At 42.7% G+C, this 20685-nt stretch overlaps 2 protein-coding genes across 2 annotated transcripts in view; both read right to left on the reverse strand.

Annotated features, from left to right (window-relative positions):
• The window catches only part of ca4c (carbonic anhydrase IV c), a 10199-nt gene extending 5617 nt beyond the window's left edge, over window positions 1–4582 (reverse strand). The window contains exons 1-4 of the mRNA XM_075487002.1: window positions 4443–4582; window positions 1811–1855; window positions 350–514; window positions 99–244 (exon numbers count right to left, since the gene is read on the reverse strand). Of these exons, the coding sequence (XP_075343117.1) occupies window positions 99–244; window positions 350–514; window positions 1811–1855; window positions 4443–4497 (411 nt within the window). The 5' untranslated portion in view covers window positions 4498–4582. The remainder of the gene's footprint in view (window positions 1–98; window positions 245–349; window positions 515–1810; window positions 1856–4442) is intronic.
• A 735-nt stretch (window positions 4583–5317) lies between these two features.
• Window positions 5318–20668, reverse strand: aldh3a2b (aldehyde dehydrogenase 3 family, member A2b). Its single transcript, XM_075487000.1, has 11 exons — window positions 20560–20668; window positions 16822–16992; window positions 14544–14775; window positions 13240–13325; window positions 12913–13121; window positions 11956–12073; window positions 11740–11881; window positions 11484–11650; window positions 11301–11400; window positions 10495–10733; window positions 5318–6089 (listed from the first exon to the last, which is right to left on the reverse strand). Exons 2-11 carry the CDS (start codon window positions 16981–16983, stop codon window positions 6075–6077), a joined length of 1470 nt encoding a protein of 489 aa, XP_075343115.1. The 5' UTR covers window positions 16984–16992; window positions 20560–20668; the 3' UTR covers window positions 5318–6074.
• Between the last annotated feature and the right edge of the window lie 17 nt (window positions 20669–20685).

A 20685-nucleotide genomic window follows, 5' to 3' on the forward strand; every position in this document is an offset into this window, starting at 1 on the left:
CAGTCACTGAGTTATTTATCTGATAAACCTATCGGACACATGAAATAATCACTGTTGAATGTAAGTAACGGTTTTTATTCGGATGTCGGCTCCTTTACCTCCATGGGAAATCTCTCTCCGTCGATGGTGTGCTCTGATCCTGGTCTGCCGTTCCCTCCCCAGTGGAAGTGAAACTGGGCAGCTCTGTAGGTACCTGGCAGAGCTCCTCCAGTCAGCCTCACTGACTGAGGCAGGGCAAAGTGAGCTGCAGAGAAGCCAGACTATCAGGGTCAAACTCTCATTCTGCACAGATCAGGTGTTATACATGTCTTACAGAGCAAACCTGTCTGCAAAGTGTTCTTTTTATTACCAGAGTGTCCTTTGTTTTCCACTGTAATGTTGATAATGTCAGTGTGACCGATGAAGTTGAAGGGTGGCAGGGCGCTGTTGATGTGCACTTTGCTGGTGACAATGTTAATTGGTGACTGGCGTAATCCTCCACAGCTGGGAAACTGAGTTGCCCAGCGGCTTGGGTCTAAACAACACAAACAGCAATGAGACATTTAAGGCCTCACCGATGGCCTTTTCCTCTCTGTGCCTTTGAAATAACAGGATATCAGAGCCATTTCTGGTAAGGTCTTCTCTAAGGTCAGTCCTCCACTAATGTCAGATGCAAACTAATACTGCTTTTCCCCACTGAGAATGAACACCATGGTCTCTTACTTTCAGTGTTTTTGGGTTATTTGACTCTTAATGACAGAGGAATTTACACCCTTTTTCAGTCAAGACATTTATTCCTGAATATTTGGCCTGCTGGGATTTGACTCATCCATCACTGTGTTCACTTGTTTTGGACGATATGCTGAATTTATAGAAAAAAAACTAATTCCAAAGAGTACTCCAAACTATTACATGCTATTCCTGGAGAAATTGCATTTCTTTTAAAACAATTAATCCATCAATACTTGTAAGCAGATCGGAGATGAGAGAAGCAGTCACGTCCATCACCTGTGAGTTCTAGGTGGCTGCTGAGGTTACCATGGTGATGATAATCAACATAACATCTGACACATAATGAGCGACACGGCTGCTCCTCGGAGAAAAAGCTCAAAGGTGTAAGTCTCTTAAGAGAAGACACGTTTTCCTACGACGTGATAAAAAAATCACGACTGACAGTGATGGTTTTTCAGATTCCCTCCATCTGTTGTTTGCTTTCAGATTTTCTTTTTCTCTGGAAAAGTCCCGGCAGTTGAGATGTGAATGGCTCAGTCCTGTTGGTGTTTGAACTTAGTTTCTATATTGATTGATGCGCGACGAGTTGGCGAACAAAAAACAAGTAATAATAATAATAATGGTCGTGTTTTCCCCCCACTGTACATTTGATAGAGTTCCACTGAACTCGGTGCTGTGTCTGAAAGAAATGACCCTGAAATTAGTGTCAGCTTCGGCAACAAAAAGCCTTTGTGAACATTTCTAAAGTGGGATTGTCACAACATTAAGTTTCTTTAAGGCTGTTATGGATATTAGAGAAGAGTAACTTTCCCAGTTATGCAGGCACCATAATATAAGATTGTCCTTCACCTAAATACGACCCCATGGAGCATTCCTGCAGGCTGAAATGGCCTAATAGAAAATGCAGCCTGTAGATGTAGGAAGAGAAACTGCATGTACTGTAGTTAAAATGGCCTCCTATCTTATCCTGAACCATGATCTTTTTCTGACTGTTGTTATGTAAACCCAGTTAAGAAGCGATGAAAGTGTTATTCTCTTAATAAAAGTGCGTAACTTATTGTGTTTTCAACATCACCTGTGATGTACTGCGTCCTCTTACCTTTGCATGTGTCATCACAGTACTGGCTCTGGTAACACCACTGAGCTGCAGAAAGAGTAAAGCACTCTGGTCAGATCCACATGCAGACATAAACAGCGCTTCAGCTGAAGTATATTCATGTCCACAACTGCTTTCCACTCAACCAAACAAGCAGGCCCCCTGAAGTTAATAAATGAGTATTAATTGAGCTCCCTTTCACGCTCTATTAGAGCTGTGCAGGGTTTTTCTCTCATTCAGCAACCTCTCTCAGCTGACCTGCTAACGTGTTCGTTCCATGCAGCTGAACTTTGAGAAGTCAGACACAAAGCATTAATCATTTTGAGTTTCTTTTAAATGTTCATCCGATGAACACAAATTCTCTGACACCACAAATTAGGATAAAATCCTCAGCAATAACTAATTCAAATACTCTGAAAATAAGCGTTAAAGGAAGGTAGGGTTAAAGGAAGCAACCGTGGCTTCTTTACGTTACATTCTCAAATGGATAACCAGGGGGATGCTCTTTTGATCATTTTGTTCTTGCTTGTGTGGTTTTAAAGTTTGTTGCACAATATAAATATTGCATCTCTTTTTCTCCGTTGTTTTGATGTAACAACAGAAACGAGACCCCGTTTTGTGAAAAGGGGGCAACAAAAAAGTTTTTACTCGTCTTACCACCACCTCATGCTCAAAATCTTCATGCAGCAACACGAAAAGGAAGTTTTTCTCTTTCCTTACAGTCCTGGATGCCCTTTGGATTTGTTTAATCCCACACTTAGCGAGTGAGCTGAGGTAACCATTATAACTGATTATAACTGTATTTATTAGTTTGTGACTTGGAGAACAAAGCATCTGAGCTTTTTTCTGAGTTATTCTTTTAATAGCTAGGGTAGAACTCTTGTTTCCTCTACTCACTGAGAACTGAAACTCCCTGAAACTGTTTGGAGCAGCCCTGGGGAGGCTCGCCTCACACTTGGAAACCTCTAAATGAAATAGTTTGCAACAGCATGACTCCTGCTGAAATCTTCCCTACTCAGAATCCTCAGATAAAAAGCTTTCTTTGAGTTAAATCCAGCCTTCTGAGTGGGACCAAGACATAACATTTTGGTTTGCAAAGCTTTTAAAGCTGTGATAGTAATCTCTGATGATCCCGGGAAGACAAATGCTATCAATATAAGCTAAGATCTTACATTGATCTATTTTACATTTTATTCTAAGTCTCCAAAAAAAGGAGGCCACTCTTTCAGACTATATTCCTACTTATGACCATGAGTTGAAGCCTGATTTAGCTCTTTATATGTTGTGACGAAGCTGTTGTTGTTCCACTGATTGAATTCAGTGTAAAGTGGATACCCAACTCCTTCCCTGCCTCCACACCGCTGCATTAAACGTGCCCCTCCATCAGGTGCTGAAGAAGTCATTTAGTGTTGTGCTGCATTGTGTATTGTGTTGCTGATGTGAATGAAACTCCAGTGTCTGACTCTGCGGTGGGAATGAAAGCTGCTATAGAGAACCTTTTAGCTAATATAGGAACACAGATTAACTTGGCTGCCTCCCACAATGCTGTTCTTTGAAAGGGGACAACAGTTCTCACCAAGTGAGAACAATGCACAGGTTGAGGCTGGCTTTACTCCACCTGGCTCCTACACCTGTGTTAGACTGAGCAGCAGAGAAAAGACAATCCAGTCATTTACCGCCCGCTTCACTTTGTTTTCTTTGAATTCAATACTTTTTCTTTTTCTCAAATACCGTTTTCTAATGGGCATCCTGCAGAAATTCATCACTTAAATGAGGGACTTCAAGCAATCTAAGCCTTTCAAACTGTGCTCAATAGATTTTAAAATGAATAATTACACATTTTTCCTTTTAAAGATGTAACATGAAACACCTCTTCAGTAGGCTGCAGCTTTTTGTCTGGTAAAACCAACCATCCAAAAATACTGGAAATCTTTTAGACAAAGGTTTTTGTGCAGGTGACATTCAGGAATCAGTTTGCACACTCCGACTCTTTCCTTGTGACTTGTCTTGTGACCACCAGTTCCATCACTCTTTAGTTAATCAGCAGAAAAGTAGCCTGCAACTATCCTCATTATCAATCTTTTAAAGTCATTTTTAAAGAAAAAAGGCAAACTTTGTACAATTCACAATTCATACACTCAGATGAGGGAATTGGCAGTTTTATCTCTTCTTAATTAAATATTTGTACTGTTGCTTTGACAAAATTAGGCATTCATTTTTCATTCACAGGTATTTGTAACTGTTTTGCTACATTTTTACACTGAAACATCCAGTTGTCGCAGAAAAAAAGAGCTGATAATTTAACAATAATGAAAATGGTTGCTGGTTGTTCCCACCTTGAACTCGCTGGCTGTGGCCGGTCAGTAAATACTGTTTAAATTATACTTCTAAATTAGTCAAAATGGACAGCAACAAGTAGAAAGCAAAGATTATGTGAAAACAAATGATATATATTTATTTGTAAATATCATAATTAATTTCCCTGAAAGGTATTGTTCACAACTTGGTTTACCTCTTTGAATTAAAAATGATCCGGTTAAAAAGGTGCACATGCACAGAGCTCCACTTTTGCTCTTGCATGCAGCTTCACAGTAATGGTGCTGGTTCTGTGCATGCATGTGTGATTGTGTCCTACCTTTGCACTGAGAGAACAGAAGAAGCAGAATCTGGAGGAAGAGAGAAAAACCCATGATCGGGACCAGAGCGGGGACGAGAGAAGCTCCTCGTGGACTGTCTGCTGCCTTCACATTTTGACTCGGATCAGCATTTTAGGGTGGGGTTGAGGGGGGGGTCATGAGTGTGTCAAGAGGTGTGTGTATGTGTGTGTTGGCCAACGCGAGACAGCAGGAAAAAAGTGACTTTGAGCAGTTGCTTGGTGTGTGAAGGTGGAAATGCAGACACCTGGTGGCATAATGACATTGAGTGTTTTTACAGTAGCCTCCTCTTCCTCACTCAGCCTCACTATCCCCTGAAGTCTTTAAAAAGGGTTTTATTCTACAGGCAACATCCCTATACTGTACAACGCAGCAGGTGAATTCAGTAACTTTAAAATGGCAGCATTCCACTTAGTTACGGTGCTTCTGTCGTGGCTCATTGAAGCAGCTCCCACTGAATCAAGCCCCATCCTGATGGTTTCCCGTCTTCATCGAGTCAAAATGTCTGCTGTAAACGCTGAACTCACAGGACAGGCTCCAAAGCCACTAAAAAAATCTTAAAAGGGTACATGTTCATGTGAAAAGAGGGTACGTTTTTTAAAAAACAGCCAATTTTAACCAAAATGTTTAAAAAATAATTTAATCAAATTGATTTGATAGGACAGAAAAGGTCATTTTTTGCATTTCAGATACAATAGTGTGTCTTTCTTTCTTGGGATGTGTGAGAAATGCATGAACTGACACAGAAAACCTTATTTATTTACGACCCAGACAGGAGAGGCCATTGTTTGTTCAATAGAGGATCAACCCTCCCCTGACACCAGATTTATCAGTAAAAATGACCACATAAAAAGTCTTAGCATGTAGGAACTTTTTTATTTCCATTATTAGTTTAGAAGGACATATTTATATCGTACGTCTTCTAATTACCAAGGCTTGAAATGTTAAACCTTTTACTTTTGTTTAAACTGATCGTAAAACGGTTTCAAAGAATATGTACACTTGTTAAAGGCATTTTCTTCCTGAAGAAGACGGAATAAAAAAGAAATCCTTCACATGATCCTGTTTGATTCTGATGCACTGACTCAGGTGTTCTCAGGTGGGCTCAGGGACAGAAAGAAGCAGCTGCACTGTGATCAAACCCTGTCAGGTTCACGGCTGATGCATCAGATACAGAACAAGCTCAAAATTATCTGGTCGCACAATAAAAACACACTCATTGTTAAAAGAGACCAACTCTTGCCTGTCCAGACCTTCATGTAAATATCCACTGTTCCTTAAACCTGACATCATACTGTAAATCCTACAGTAGCTTAACACGGTTAATAAAGTGTGCTTAAAAACTCTGGTCTAACCAGTTAAAATGGAACATAGTGATGTCAAACACAAATATAAGAGCCACGAGAATAAATAATTCCCTTCATGAAAATAAGTTGCTTCCCGCAATGACCTCCATGAGACAACAGCTCATTAGTCCATGACTGAAATGATAAATGGATTAAGGCAACACCCAAAACGTCCGCCGCACTACTGCAGATCCTACGGGGACTTCTTATGACTCGCCCTCTCCTCCTCTCCGGCAGACTGCCTGTGTGAGAAACAGCAGGGCGTCTTCACTGGAGATACCTCTGAAAACAAAAGAAAATACTTTTCTTTCATCCCTCTCACAGCATCAGTCCCATCTCATCCCATCTCTCAGACAGTTTAAAAAGGACAGAAGTATGTCGGAGCTAAACTCGGATGTTTCTGCCCAGACACGTGTGACACTGCAGGGAAGAGGGGGGTGTGGATGAAGAAAGGGGGAATTTCAACAGTTTCTTATTTTCAACATTAGCTTAAAACCAAGTGTGAAGCATAAGTAGAAAAGAAAATACCCAAAGCACGTTGGTTTTTAACCCTTTCCTGATCTGGAGGCTTCTGTAGAGCTGCAGTTGACTTTTTTAGAGCCTCAACTCAACTCAACTTTATTTATAAAGCCCTTTAAAACAGCCATGGCTGAAACAAAGTGCTGTACATGAATAACAGCACGAAGTATAAGGCATAAAACACAAGAACAATGTAAAAACAATAATAAACAATAACAATATTAAAACAATAAAAACAGAAACAGAGTCTCATGCTGGGTTAAAAGCCAGGGAATAAAAATGTTTAAAGACGAGTTTTAATGGGCAGTGCAGGGGCTTGTCTGATGTGAAATGGGAGGTCGTTCCACAGTTTAGGATCAGCAGCGGAAAAGGCTCTGTCTCCTCTGAGCTTCCGTTTGGCCCACAAGAATCTTAAAATGGACTCTGAAACGCACAGGCAGCCTGTTCAACACTGATGTGTTTAGACTCTTTGGTATAACCTGTTACTCATACTGTGATTTACACCTTTTGGCCCACGCATGTAAAGACAAATCGATGAGATGAGGACAGAGGACAGAGGACAGAGGACAGAGGAGGCCTCTGGAGGAGCTGAGCACCAAGAAGCTTATGTGTATTCTATCCTGTGGTGTGATGTATAAAAGCCACACCTGCACATGCAGCTTAGGAAACCAACAGTTTCTCATTGCATCGCTCCAACATCCTCACGTGGAGGAGCAAAGCAAGTGGCCGAGGCGAGGAGACACATTACCATAAGACGGTGTAGGAAGGCCCACCTCCTCCAGTTCCTGCATGCTCTCCTCTTGTTGTGCTGGACAGACGACAAGTCGGTGGCACTTTTAATCCTTTTCCTTCTGCTTTGCTCATTTTAGGAGTTCAGGTAGTTAATATGTCTTTTTAACTCCTTTTAAAATCGGGTTTTAACATTTACTTTCCTCATGTTTGTTGGGCCGTATTTAAGGGCTGCCTGTTGCTGGTGGATCTTGGGAGAGGGGAAGAAGGGCATGTTGGGAAGTTCTTGTTGAGGCAGGGTTTCCTCTTAGCCCAGGTGGAACATGGTCAAAGTCTAAATTTTAAGCAGTAACTGGCTGTCAAAGGTCAACCTTAGAATATTTGGGAATTAAAGGACAAGTTCGGTTTGTTTAAACCTGGACCTTATTTCTGGCATAAAATACGTTCATCTACTCACCGATAACAGTTTGGTGAAAGTCTGCGTCCTTCGGAAGATATTTAGATCACTGGAGATCGGCGTATATCCATATAACAGAAAGAACAGGGCAGAGACAGTACAGCCTCTGAATAAGGCATTATCTGTCTTTATTTCACCGATACTTTAAGACCAATGTTGATGATGTCATCCCACTAGACGCGTGTGTAGAAAGCCCCCTATAAGCCCCCCGATAGGCCCTGATAACAACACGGCAGCTCTGAGCTAACAGTGCAACAGTACGCGTTCATTCATTCATTGGTCTTAAAGTATCGGTGAAATAAAGACAGATAATTCCTTATTCAGAGGCTGTACTGTCTCTGCCCTGTTCTCTCTGTTATATGGATATACGCCGATCTCCAGTGATCTAAATATCTTCCGAAGGACGCCGACTTTCACCAAACTGTTATCGGTGAGTAGATGAACATATTTATGCCAGAAATAAGGTCCAGGTTTAAAGAAGACGAACTTCCCCTTTAATGTAATCTGGATGCTTCAATGAGAGCAACAGAAGTTTTTAAAATGAATAAATTATACTGATTCTGAAAGATCAAACAGTATGGGAGCTGAGAGTGGCCCCCTTATTCATTCTGATGTAGTCATCATTCTGTTATCTGAAGACAACAAAGCTGGTTTTTAATGCCATAACGAGTGGATTTATCTTACTCTCACAAGAAATCGGTCTTTTGTTTTTTTCTCCAGAACATGATCACGGCTAGATTTTTGTGATCGCAAGGGGATTATGGTGAACTGGAAAAAAAGGGGTTCCTGTGTTAACACCTACTCTAATCATCCCTTTATTGCAGTTGTGACACTTATCTCGAACATTAAAGCACAAATGTGTCATTCTGTGTGCTGCGCTGGGTTTAGTTGATGTCTGTTCTTAAGCACAGCCGTCTCTGGGCATAGATAAGTCCTACCAGTGGCTGCGCTTCTGTTTGCAGAGATGGGACAAAAAACAATCTTTATAAGGCTGTAGCAGTCACAGTGCCGTGTGGATTAAGAAGTCTGCAGCCTCGGAAGACACCAACATTCCTGTGGGGGGGACGTATCTGGATAAAAACCAGATCTTCATTTTTTTTCCACAAAGGAGAGAAAGACAGAAATAAGACAGAAATAATCTTGTGGGAAAATGACCAACTCGCCTATGGAACCACATTGCCCCCTAGTGGTCTGTAGTGTTGAATAGTTGAACATTTAAATCCCCAAGGACTCAGTAAACCGGACAAGATATATGCAACAATACAACTTCTAACAATGTCCCGTCGGTATCTATTTGTCATTGTTTGGTATCTCCATTGTTAACAGAAAATTAACATTGTGTAGTTCGCTATTCATATGTCATAACTTTACAGATATTCATCTGAATTGTGAGAATCAGAATCATCGTCTATGTTGTGTGTTATTTGATGTCCTTATATCATAAGTATGTTATATCTTTAATCTGCATATCTTAACAAGTTGTGGTGTTTTCAGAATCACCGAGACAAATGTTCTATGAGACGGGAGTAATGGAGAAATGGAGTTTCTTTGTTTTATCCAGAAATCCCCACATAAATGCTGATCGCCTTACACAGACATCCAGGCAGAACACCACAGTTCAGGCATATCATTGGCTGAAAGAGTAGTGTAAGCTTACGTCATCCCCCGCCTCCACGAGTCAAACCCCGGAGCCCGCGAAACCAGACTCAGATCAGAGTTGCTCAGAGAGATTTGATTTGATTTTCAGTTGTTCAGGTTTTCAGAGATGTAGAGATGATTTGAGAAGAGAAGAAGAAGAGGAGAGCTCACCAGAGTTTTGGGAGTTTCCCAGAGTCTCAGGAGAGAGCGGAAAGACGAGAGGATGAGTCATCATAACCAAGGAAGGCCCCGGAGACGAGAAAGAAAGACCCGAACAAAGATAGGAACAGAATTAATTTTTCCTACCAAGAAAGCCAACTCCAACTTAGCAACCTTTTATTGATCTTCTGTGAACTTGGGTTCACTTCATCAGAGAAGCCAGCAACCAACTCTGACGCTCGGACGAGTTTAATCATGCACAGTGAAGTCTTTGGCACCAGCGTTCCCGTTTCCCGGTGAAGAGAAGCAACCGTCCAGGCCGCTGCAAAGCCCGCTGAAGTAATCCACGACGACCAAGGAAGGCCCCTGAGAGCAGAATGCAGAGAAAACCCCGCGGACTGCGTGGCCACCACCTGCCGTGTTCCGAACCGACTAAACAGAACTTCAGTAAAGTAAGGCCGACCCGTTTGTCACCTTAAAGTGGTTTGATGGATGTCTCGAGACTTTCACTATTAGAATGATGAATTAATTCAAGATGTCAGTCTTTAGCTTCAAATAGTCAGCCAACCTAAACTATTTGAATAAATCCAGTATCCCTCCATTCCCATAATTTTTATTTTCCATTCAATAAGTGTTTATATAATCACCCATATTCCATGCATCTCTTGTTTGTTTAAGGTTCATGTCTTTGGTCATATCATTTTAATAAATAGTTCATATATCTTTATATATGTTATAATCACAGATTGTGTCGTATGCTTTCTTTACGTAATGTCTGTCCAACCAAACGAGAACTTTCACGAAAGTAGCGAGATATGAGACTGATTATTAACTGAAACATTAATTTAACATACCAGGATCGTAAGATTTTGTGTTTTTCCTTCATTCGAAGGTGGTGCCCCTACATTCGAGGTTTAAGGTTTATTGAGACAGTGAGAACGTCTTATAAATCATTATATTTGATACATGCCCAATATCGCTACAAGGCCGAACTAACAAAATATATTTACCTGTTACTTTGAGGAAACAAGCCTGGTCAGATAACGGCATGCATTATCACAACATAACAAGCTTCTTTGTCTCCAGGCAATGAGAAAATGACAGAAATGCCTGAAGCATGGCCTTTCCCAGCTTCCATGACACAGTTATCATCGTGTTGAGTCTCCATCTCCACGTTTCTCTCACCTGTAGCACAGCAGCAGCAACCACTGCCAGCACCGCCAGGAGCGCCATGCGGCCCAGCCAGCCCAGGTCCACAGTTTTCAGGATAAAGAAGCGCGCCCAGCCCAGCTTCTTGGCTGTGTGGGGAGGGTAGCGCATGCTGTTCACTCCCTCCATGTTCAGTTTTTTGATGAGACAACCACGCAGGTGACTCAGCTGGTCAAAGCTGTGCTTGCCGTGGTAGCAGCCCATTCCGCTGTTTCCTGAAATATGGAAGGAGGAGATGAGGAAGGATGTTGGCTTCGAGTTTAATAGTTTCTATCAAAATAATCTGCCGAGAACGATGATCAGAAAGTCACTGAGGCAATGAATATGTTCCGTGAGCACCGTTTGTACCCAATGAGACCAAGGTGCTATTTTCTTGTTCCTTCTTTAGGTCATTGTTGCATTGTTTAAAAGTCTAAAAACATGCCAAGCCCAGTGTTCAAAAGAAGAAAAACAGTCTGAAAAACGAGGCATTCTTTATCACTGATGCAGTATATCCCTTATTTGTATTCACTGGGCCTTTAAACAGTAAATCAGACTGTTTGGTCTCTTCCTGCCATGTGAGTATGTCCACAGTGTGCTGCCATGCTTCTGAAACTCTCATATTTAACCATCTATCTTTGCTAAATAGCTCATTTTTGCCACAATGTCCCACTAGAGGGCACCAAAACATTCTTAACTTTAAAGTAGACGTGTCCTTTCACTCATTTATGCTGTTGCCCCAGGGCATAGTAAGTAAGAAAATAAGCACACCAGAGAGAGGAGGTAACCTGGTTTCCACTCACCCACTCCACCAAACGGCAGCGAGCTGATAGAATAGTGAACAAGACAGTCATTGGCCAGAAATCCTCCACTGGAGGTCTCGTCTCTCATTCTCTTGATCACCTTCAGAGGGAAAAATCAGGTTGAGCAGGAGTCTGAAACCAAAGTGTCTGCACTGTGAGCAGCAGCTTTCTGCTGTACCATACCTTGTCATCTGCTGAGAAGATGTACAGGGCCAGAGGTTTCTCTCTCTTATTGATGAACTTGATCGCTTGGTCCAGGCCACTGACCGGCAGGATGGGTAGCAGAGGTCCAAATATTTCCTCTTGCATCACCTTTGACTCGGGCTTGACGTCCCGCAGAACTGTGGGAGCTGAACACAGCAGAAGAGCAGCATTTACCACACTGCAGCTGTGCCTTACAGAGGAACATCTCAGAGAGAGATCAGTCCTGATCTTTTACCGATGTAGCAGTCTGACTCGTCGTTGTCTCCTCCGACAGCGACGGTGCTGTCGTCCAACAAAGCCATGATCCTCTTGAAGTGGCGCTGGTTGATGATTCGTCCGTAGTCAGGGCAGATCTTTGGGTTTTCTGTGTAGAACTCCTGCAAAAAATGAATAATTGCATGAAATAAAGAGCTTTTTGACACTTTAAAGCTCTGTTTCATGTCTCCAGTACCTTGATGGACTTCTTGACCTCTTCAATGACCCGGTCCTGAACACCAGGATCACAAAGGACGTAGTCGGGGGCGATGCAGGTCTGACCACAGTTGGTGTACTTTCCCCAGGCAACACGCCTGCACAGCAGTGTAAGAGTTAAGATGAGAGTTTCAGGAAGGAGAACTGACAGTAGATCATCAGCTGGAGTTTAAAACAGTCACGTCTACACATTACATGAAGATAGTTTAGTGTTAAAGGGGACATTTTATGTCAAAATCACTTTTTCTGTGCTTCCAGGGATATTTTTGGATATCTGAAGTCCCTTCCAACTAAAAAAGGGTTGTAGGGTTATTCAGCCTTTGCCATTGAATAGACCATCTGCACAAAAACAAGTTTTGGGGAAATATTTGCCAATAAAGCAACAGTTCTTAATGTTAGCCAACAAAAACTCAGAGGAATGAAGCAACAGTGAAGTCCAGGGTTTAGGGAACTGATATGCGACAAAGAATTATGGCACGAGGCCCCAGTGGTGTCCTTAACTGGCCAGTGCCTGTTACTTTCTGAAGTAACTTGGGCATTCAATACATCAGCAGCCTCCCAGATGTCAATGATGCAACTGCAGACAAGCGAAATGTGAGCATCTGACATGGAAACTGCCAGTTTGGTCTGAGGCTGTTTGCTGCATTCACCCTCTGACTGTAATAACTTGCATCAAGAGTTATTAAGTACCACAGATTTAGAAGGAAATAGATCCTGAGGAAGAGGTGAGTGGAGTCAGTGGCTCTAAAATGATTAGTTTCAATAGAAATGCATGAATTAATGAAAAATGAGCCTGTATACTGTCTCTCTGTGTTATTCTGATCAAAGCATGACATTTCATGAAGGGCATAATATGTCTCCTTTAAAGAAAACCTTTGCTATAAAAACAAATGGAGAAACTGAATATAAGACCAAGTGACACGGAAATGACCCCGACCTGCAGGCTATGCTAATGTCGCAGTCCTTGTCAATGTAGCAGGGGCTCTTGCCGCCCAGCTCCAGGGTGACGGGTGTCAGGTGTTTGGCGGCAGCCTCCATGATCACTTTGCCCACCATGCTGTTGCCGGTGTAGAAAACGTGATCGAATCTCTGACGCAGCAGCTCCTGAGTCTCCGGCACCCCTCCGGTCACCACTGGGTACAGCTCCTGGCACAAGATTAAATGTGTTAAGTATAAGTAATATCATATTTCACGACGATTTCAAACAGTTAAAACTAACCAATAACAACATCTTATTCCTTGATGTTACATGGTCCATCCTTACTTTGTCAATGTAAAGTGGCAGCAGGTCCTCCATGACTTTGGCGGTGTGCACACAGACCTCTGAGGGCTTCACCACCGCTGCGTTACCTGCACAGGTGAATGTGAACATCAAAAGAGAGAAAGAGCCCAGAAAATGCTAAATATCATTAGATACTCCAACAACTGATTCATTTTCCTTAATGCTGTTTACCCAGTGAGTCAGCAAAAAACTGTCTAATGTTTTTTGGGAATAATAATAAAGTAAAGATGAATTTTTTTTATTTGTGACGAGGACAGAAGAAAACTTAACTCCAGGCTAGATGAAGATTTGATAGATTTAAGCAGGTAAAGTTGTGTATAGTACAATAAAAATAAGCTTTACCTGCGTGTTACATGAGGCTGAAAGGTGTTGATTTAAGATAACTGAGAAGGGCGCTGACTTTGACCTTTGACTTACACTTATTTTATGATGGGTGCCATGTATTGGTTTATCAAAGACTTATGACCCACTGGGCTGACATCAGCGTTTATGTAAGATCTGATATTGTTGGAGCAAAGCACAAAGTCCGAGCTGTGCCAACATTTGCTGCAGGCGCATTCCTGTGTCCCGGAGTGTTTCAGCCTAAGAAGGATTTATCTAAAAGAACTGCAGATCCGCACTTCACCCACAGAAAAACAGTACTCAGAAGTAATGAAGCCATGTGCTGAAAATCCTGCAGCGTCATGCTGAACAAAGCAACGATTTGCATTCTAAAGGGATCCCAGCTGAGCCCTTGATTTCGAGCCTTTACACAACCACAGGCCTGCCTTTGAGACAGAAATGAATTCAACTGATTGGTCAATCTTTAAAGCTACGCTGCCATACTGTGGTGTAGAGTTCACAGAGTGACCTCCGACCCACTTATCACAAAAGCTGAAAGAAAATACGAGAGGTTTGGCGACGCCTCGACAAAGAGAGGAAGGGAACAGCTATCGTCACATGATGGGGGAACTCAATGAGTGGAGAATTAGAAGTTTCCTGGACCCAGATCTGATGACAGACACTGTACAACCCTGTGATTTCTGCACGTTTGTAGACTGATCTACATAAAGTTACAGTCTTTGAGCTGTTAATATATATCTCTTAAATTATTCACCCACTTCTTTGCTGGTTTGAGCTCACTTGGTGAACGCAGGGCACAAATCTCACAAGTAGAAAAGAGTCTAAAACTACATATGAATGTATGTACACACACACACACACACACACACACACACACACACACACACACACACACACACACACACACACACACACACACACACACACACAGCATGCTACAGTACCAGCAGCGATGGCTCCAATGAGCGGCTGGATGGTGACGGCCCAGGGGTAGTTCCAGGCCCCGATGATCAGCACCACCCCCAGCGGCTCCGGCTGGATGTACAAAGTGTCCGAGAGCGTCAGCAAGTTCTTCTCCACAGGCCGGGGGGCTGCCCACTCCTTCAGCTTCCTGATGGCAAGGCTGATCTCCCCCTCCAGACCCAGAGTCTCATACAGCTGCGTCCCCACCTCACTCTGAGAACGAAGACAAGAATGTTGGACCAGTCTGTAGCTTAATGACCGACACCAACTGCCTTATTTGACATAGATTCAGTATCTATGCTTCATCCTTGTGGAAATTTGGAAGCTCTACATGTAGCACAAAAATCTTAAATTCAGCATCCTACTGGTCATTTGCAACAATAATTTACAGAAATATAATATTAGGAACCTTATGACAGATGACCTGATGGACACCAGGGACCATCAGGACCAAAACACACTCAGACAGCTCCTAACTAGCATAATATGATGGTGGCTTTTAGTTGGACCTTTGAAAACGTCTCTGCAGTAAGCAAGCAGGTGACAGAGACTTTTCTCTGAGCCGTGAGCGTGGAAAACCCGGGAGAAGAAGACAACAAACAAACATGCAAGAAGCATGACAGAGAAAAAGGTGATGCCAGAGCAGTTCGCTTGGACTCAGGAAAATGAGCAGAATTTAACTGAGCTACAGCAAGAACAGCCAAGAACAACCTCTTTGTTGCCCCCAGGGCGCAAGACAATGGCAAACTTTAGAGAGAGAAGGCACGAAGACAAACTCTCCTCAACTGCCAGGTGAGCAGAACAGAATCCCCGGGGGCCACCTGCATCATATTATAACGATAATGATGAGAAAGAAACTGTTTTGCATGGCAGCTCTGACTGCTTGATAAAGATCAGTCAGACGAGTCAAGGGCTCAAGTCTGGCAAACAAACCCATTTAAGTGTGACCCCTGCTGTCAATCAGTCATGCAGTCTGAGCCCTCAAGGCCTTCAAAGCTCCTCATCAGAAGGAGAACATGCTGTGGAGTGCGTGGGATACAACAATGTGTCAACACTGAGAATCCTGTAGTCTTAGGTGCTGTTTACACATACCCGGGTATTTTGATAAACGAAGACCTTTCCCTTCGTTTGTGCCTTTCGTTTATACACAAACAGAGTTTTTTCCTCCGAAAACAAAGCTAAAAAAAAAACTCCGGCAAAAGTGGAGATTTTTTAAAAACTCTGTTTAGCGTTTGTGTATAAACTGGTTGAAAGAGACAAAAACGGAGTTTTGGGCAATTGAGAATGAGGAGTGGTTGTCATAGTACAGAGCCCCGCCCCTATCCGCCATGTTGGCAGGATGCTAGCGTGAAAACGCCATTCTCTCCGTTCGTTTACAGTGTACGCGTGTGTTTTTAAATCAGTAAGTTTAAACAGTCCGGAATTGCAAGAACATGCCTGGAAATCACTGCTGTGTGAAGAACTGTTCCAGTACCTCACATAATACGTTTGGGAAACATAGGAACAACGAAATACATTTTTTCGAAGTTCTTCCTGTCAGCGGTTCTCTATTAGGCTTCTGATTGGCTTGTGTGGAATTCTCATTGTTCTAACACTGCCACCGCCAGGCTTGGCGTAATTTAACAGCTCTTGACAGCGTATTTATGCGGATCAATGTAGACGTGTTTTTTTTTTAAAACGGGGCTGTGTGCACCTAGTTTTTTTTTGCAAACGAAGGTTAGAAAATATGCGTTTATCAAAATTCCCGGGTATGTGTACACAGCACCTTAGCTTGGATTAATGTGTTGCTAAATGTTCTGAATCAGCCTCTCTGGCACCGTCCAAAGTGGAAATGCCCCTCCACAGTTGTTTTGCTCGTCCCTACAGAAGAGGTTAAAAACTTGATGTTCCGTCTTTAATCTGTTTGATACGGGGGAAATGGTGCCTCCTTAAAAGCTGTTTTCTAAGTACATTTTCTGTTTTTCTCAAATCGAAGGAGAATTTCTGAGAAACAATAAATAAATTCTAGGAGTTTTTTTCTATTGAGCAGTTAGACGAGGAAATTTTTGCTGTGCTGTGGTTGAAGTAATAATAGTTGAAATAAAAAGGATCCATTAAGAATAAAACCAGTATGAACCGAGGAGAAGAGTGACTGAACATTTTAAGGGAACCTTAGGAAGAGGATTGTAAGGCTGTTCAGTGAGCCAGCTGATTTTAAGGCAATCCTAACTAACTCTGAGGAAGTTGTTTTTTTGCATGCACTTTGGACTTATCACTCACCTTATTGAGGTCTTTTTTGATGGCATCTGAAATCTCTTTCTGCTTCTCAGTGAATAACCGCTGCAGGTTGTTCAGCTGCTGGACCCGGTGCTCCAGAGGTTTGGACCTGCCTGTTTCGAAGGCTTTCCTGGCTCGATCCACTGCCTGCTGCTCCCGGGACATCCTGAGAACCTGAGAGTGAAAACGGACTCATCAGCTTCTCCTGTAGAGCCACAGTTTATTTAAATAAGTTCTTCTCATGCGAACGACTCAAAATAGAACGGCTTTGTTCAAATCAGAGGCCTTCTGTTTGAGCACAGGATGCTCATCTCTGAAATGTGACTTGGTTTCATGTTTGGGACCAGCTTTACTGCATCTGAACCGGAATGTCCTGCCATCACTCATGCAGAGATTAATCCCTACATCTCTTAATTCTAAAGGAAAATGTCGGCACGTGTGACCGTGGACTGAATCTGAGCAGAAAAGTGAGTGACGCTGCACGTGAGGAACCCCGCCGGTGTTCCAGGGATGAAGCTGCTCTGCACAGAGAAATGTCTTCAGAACCATGTTCATGACGGAAACATTTAGTTGCAGTTAAAACTGCACGAGGGGATCTCATCAGATAGTTTAACCCAAACGTTCACATACTTTTAGGAATCGTAGATCTGTTTACGTCTTTAACTGGGTCTGTTTGACTACCATCACAAAATAATCAAGGTCATGCAGATAAATAGCAAAGCTTCATGAAAATTCATCATTGTTGAGACCCTCACACTCCATTCAACTCCTCTCATGTCTAGTCCTTTTAAGTTTTTAAGGAGTGTACCTGAGGGGTGTTCCACGAACGTAGCTAAAGAAAGCCAGGCTGTATCAGGAAAGCCTCGCTTGAATGAACACCATCTCCCAATTCAGCCTCAAGTCATTCCACAAAGTCAGTTTAGCTGCATCCCAGCGAGGCTAATCCAAGCGAGGCTTCCATAGCCTGGCTATGTGCGAGGCTTCCATAGCCTGGCTAAGTGCGAGGCTTCCATAGCCTGGCTATGTGCGAGGCTTCCATAGCCTGGCTATGTGCGAGGCTTCCATAGCCTGGCTATGTGCGAGGCTTCCATAGCCTGGCTATGTGCAAGGCTTCCATAGCCTGGCTCTGTGCGAGGCTTCCATAGCCTGGCTATGTGCGAGGCTTCCATAGCCTGGCTATGTGCGAGGCTTCCATAGCCTGGCTATGTGCGAGGCTTACATAGCCTGGCTCTGGGCGAGGCTTACATAGCCTGGCTATGTGCGAGGCTTACATAGCCTGGCTCTGTGCGAGGCTTCCATAGCCTGGCTATGTGCGAGTGCACGAGGAACGTAAGAAGCCCTGACGAGTGGATGGTGGAAAAACGGAGATGGCAGAAAAGGAGAGCAAGACAAGAGCTGTTATTTTTTCGGCAGTTGAACAAATAATGCTGATGGAGCTGTATGAGGATTTTAAAAGTGTCATCACCAGAAATGGTAATACAGCTGCGATCAATAAAGCGAAGAAACGGCATGGCAAACAACTGCTGACAGACTAAACGCGTAAGTTATGAAAGTTTCATACCATTGTCAAAGTTAAACATTTATTTTACTGTCCTCATGTATTTATGCTCTCCTCTTGGTGTTATAATGTGTTTACATAAAGCATGCTGAATTGTCTCTGTATGAGATGTACTGCACACATATACTGGCCCTGCTCAGTTTATTAATAACCCAATAATCGACACGCATCATCATACTTTGTGACTATAATATCGTGAGTGTGTGACCCACATATTAATTCTTCTCTGTTACATCTCAACAGGAACAATCTTAACAGCCAAAAGCGTACCTGGCAGCAGGTGAAGGTAAAGTACAGGAACATGTTTCAGAGTGGTAAGTAGCCTTTGAAGAAATGTGTTTGTCCAATAAAGAGAGCACCAAACTAGATATGGAATACAAGAAACTGAAAATAAAAAAGATCAAGCTAGAGATTATGAAACTGGAGATGGATGTTAGTATAAATTCAGATAAAGGAGAATTTCGTGTTGTGAACTGTATTTAATTCTGTTTTCTCTCCACAGCTTGAGAAACATGTAATAATAATTAAACAATTCAACACAACTTGAACTCAAACTTGTCATTATTGTACGGTTCATGCAACGTGTTAGAAATGTGTTTTTTACATTTATATTCACAGTGGGGTGCCATGACCTGACGTGTGGAAAGTTATAAATCATCTCTGTCTATTAAGCGCCTTGTGCAAACCTCTGTGCCAGTGAAGATGCTCGGAAGATCCTAGAATCATGAACTGATCCCGGCCATTTGGCCTCAATGTTGGAAATGAAATGAGCTCCATCACAGATCATCTGTATGCTCGGAGGATAGGAGTCAATGATGAGCTTTCACAGGGCATAAAGGTAACATTGCTCAGCATTACTCAAAGGGGTTGATGTGGTATTTTTCAAAATGAGAAATCCAGTTCAGAGTCTATGGACAATTATCCCCAAGTGTACCTGTACATTTAGGATATGGAAAAATGTTTGGTTTACTCAGCCTGTTTTGAAAGGAGCTTTCAATAATTTGTATCATTAACATTATTACCTGTCCCCCATTTTTCTGAGTCTGGTCCTACGTGGGTGTAGATTGGATGTTTGTTAGGTATTGATTAGTTTTAATGAATACCATGTTCGCTCTCATTTAATTTCATGTTCAATACGTGTGTATAGTTGCGTTTCTTTAGTTGCACTGGCACCGACTGATTGATTTTTCCAGACAGTGAAAGTGGTGATATGATAACCACAGTTTTTGCTTCGTTTTTTAGACAAGACATGAGTTGCGGGAGCGCAGAATTCTACCAGGTGGAACTTTCTTTCGGGAGTCCGTTTCAGCCGGTCGGACATTCTTTGAGACGCAGCTAAGCTAAGCTTCAACTTTAGCCTGCCCGAGACCAGGCTAGTTCAGCAGCATAAGTTACCATGGTTACTCAGCGAGCGGCACAAGTGACCATGGTTACTCAGCGAGCATTCAACTAAGCCACGTTGGTGGAACGAAACTCTCTCTAAGATTAGCCAGAAGTAGCGAGAAAAGCCAGGCTTTCCGCTAAGCCACCCCTCTGTCTTATTGGATCATACCATCATTTATTGCAGCACTCGCATGATTACAGAGAATTAAGTTGAACAGCTGCAGGGACTTATCAGTTGGGGATAATTGGTCCAGATAAAAAAAGCAAGCAGTGTGCGGGCTGGTAAACATCCAGCTCTATAATTCATAGTAATATTAACAGCACGAGTCTTATGAGTACTTGTTACATTTTTTTAGATAAATTTGCTGTTCTTTTACTTGGAACTAAACGCCATAGAGTAAAACGTAGTAGAGTATTTATTACAGAATCGAAGATCTCAACATTTCCATGAGGCAACAGCAGAAAACGTTGTTTACAGACAACGTGCTGAATGATGGAACAAACAACAACACGACGGCCCGCTGGGCCACCCTTAAAGGGACAGTACCCACACATTATTCACAGACAACATCCGGTTCATGCGTCACAACCTAGCGGACCTCTATCACCTTCTAACATCTTGCTCAGAAACGCCACCTGTGTACCTATGACCCTGCTGGGTGGATTTTCTCTCCATGATAGTCACTGTGAAGCCGTGAGTTGGCATTTTGCTGGACTAACAGCGTCTGTCGGCGCGTTCCCGCAGCCGCGCTGACCAACTGTTCACACCGGCTCCACACAGAAAACCCTTTAACTCCTACCTTTGTGAATTCTGCCAAGGCTTTGGGACTCTTCTCCGGCTGGGTTATGTGATAAGCTGCAGCGTTGGAGCTCAACAATGACAAGAGGCTGCACAAACAGCCTCCTTCCCCGTTAGGTCCCACCCA

Source organism: Odontesthes bonariensis, chromosome 16 (assembly GCF_027942865.1).
Source record: "Odontesthes bonariensis isolate fOdoBon6 chromosome 16, fOdoBon6.hap1, whole genome shotgun sequence".
In the NCBI taxonomy this organism is placed as follows: Eukaryota; Metazoa; Chordata; class Actinopteri; order Atheriniformes; family Atherinopsidae; genus Odontesthes; species Odontesthes bonariensis.

Excerpts from the sequence above, each read along its gene's own strand:
- aldh3a2b (XM_075487000.1), bottom strand. The coding sequence starts at position 16,983 with ATGTCCCGGGAGCAGCAGGCAGTGGATCGAGCCAGGAAAGCCTTCGAA. Across the intron at positions 13,326-14,543 it reads CATTGGAGCCATCGCTGCTG|GTAACGCAGCGGTGGTGAAG; the intron begins GTACTGTAGCAT and ends TCACCTGTGCAG. Across the intron at positions 11,651-11,739 it reads CGAGTCAGACTGCTACATCG|CTCCCACAGTTCTGCGGGAC; the intron begins GTAAAAGATCAG and ends TGCTGTGTTCAG.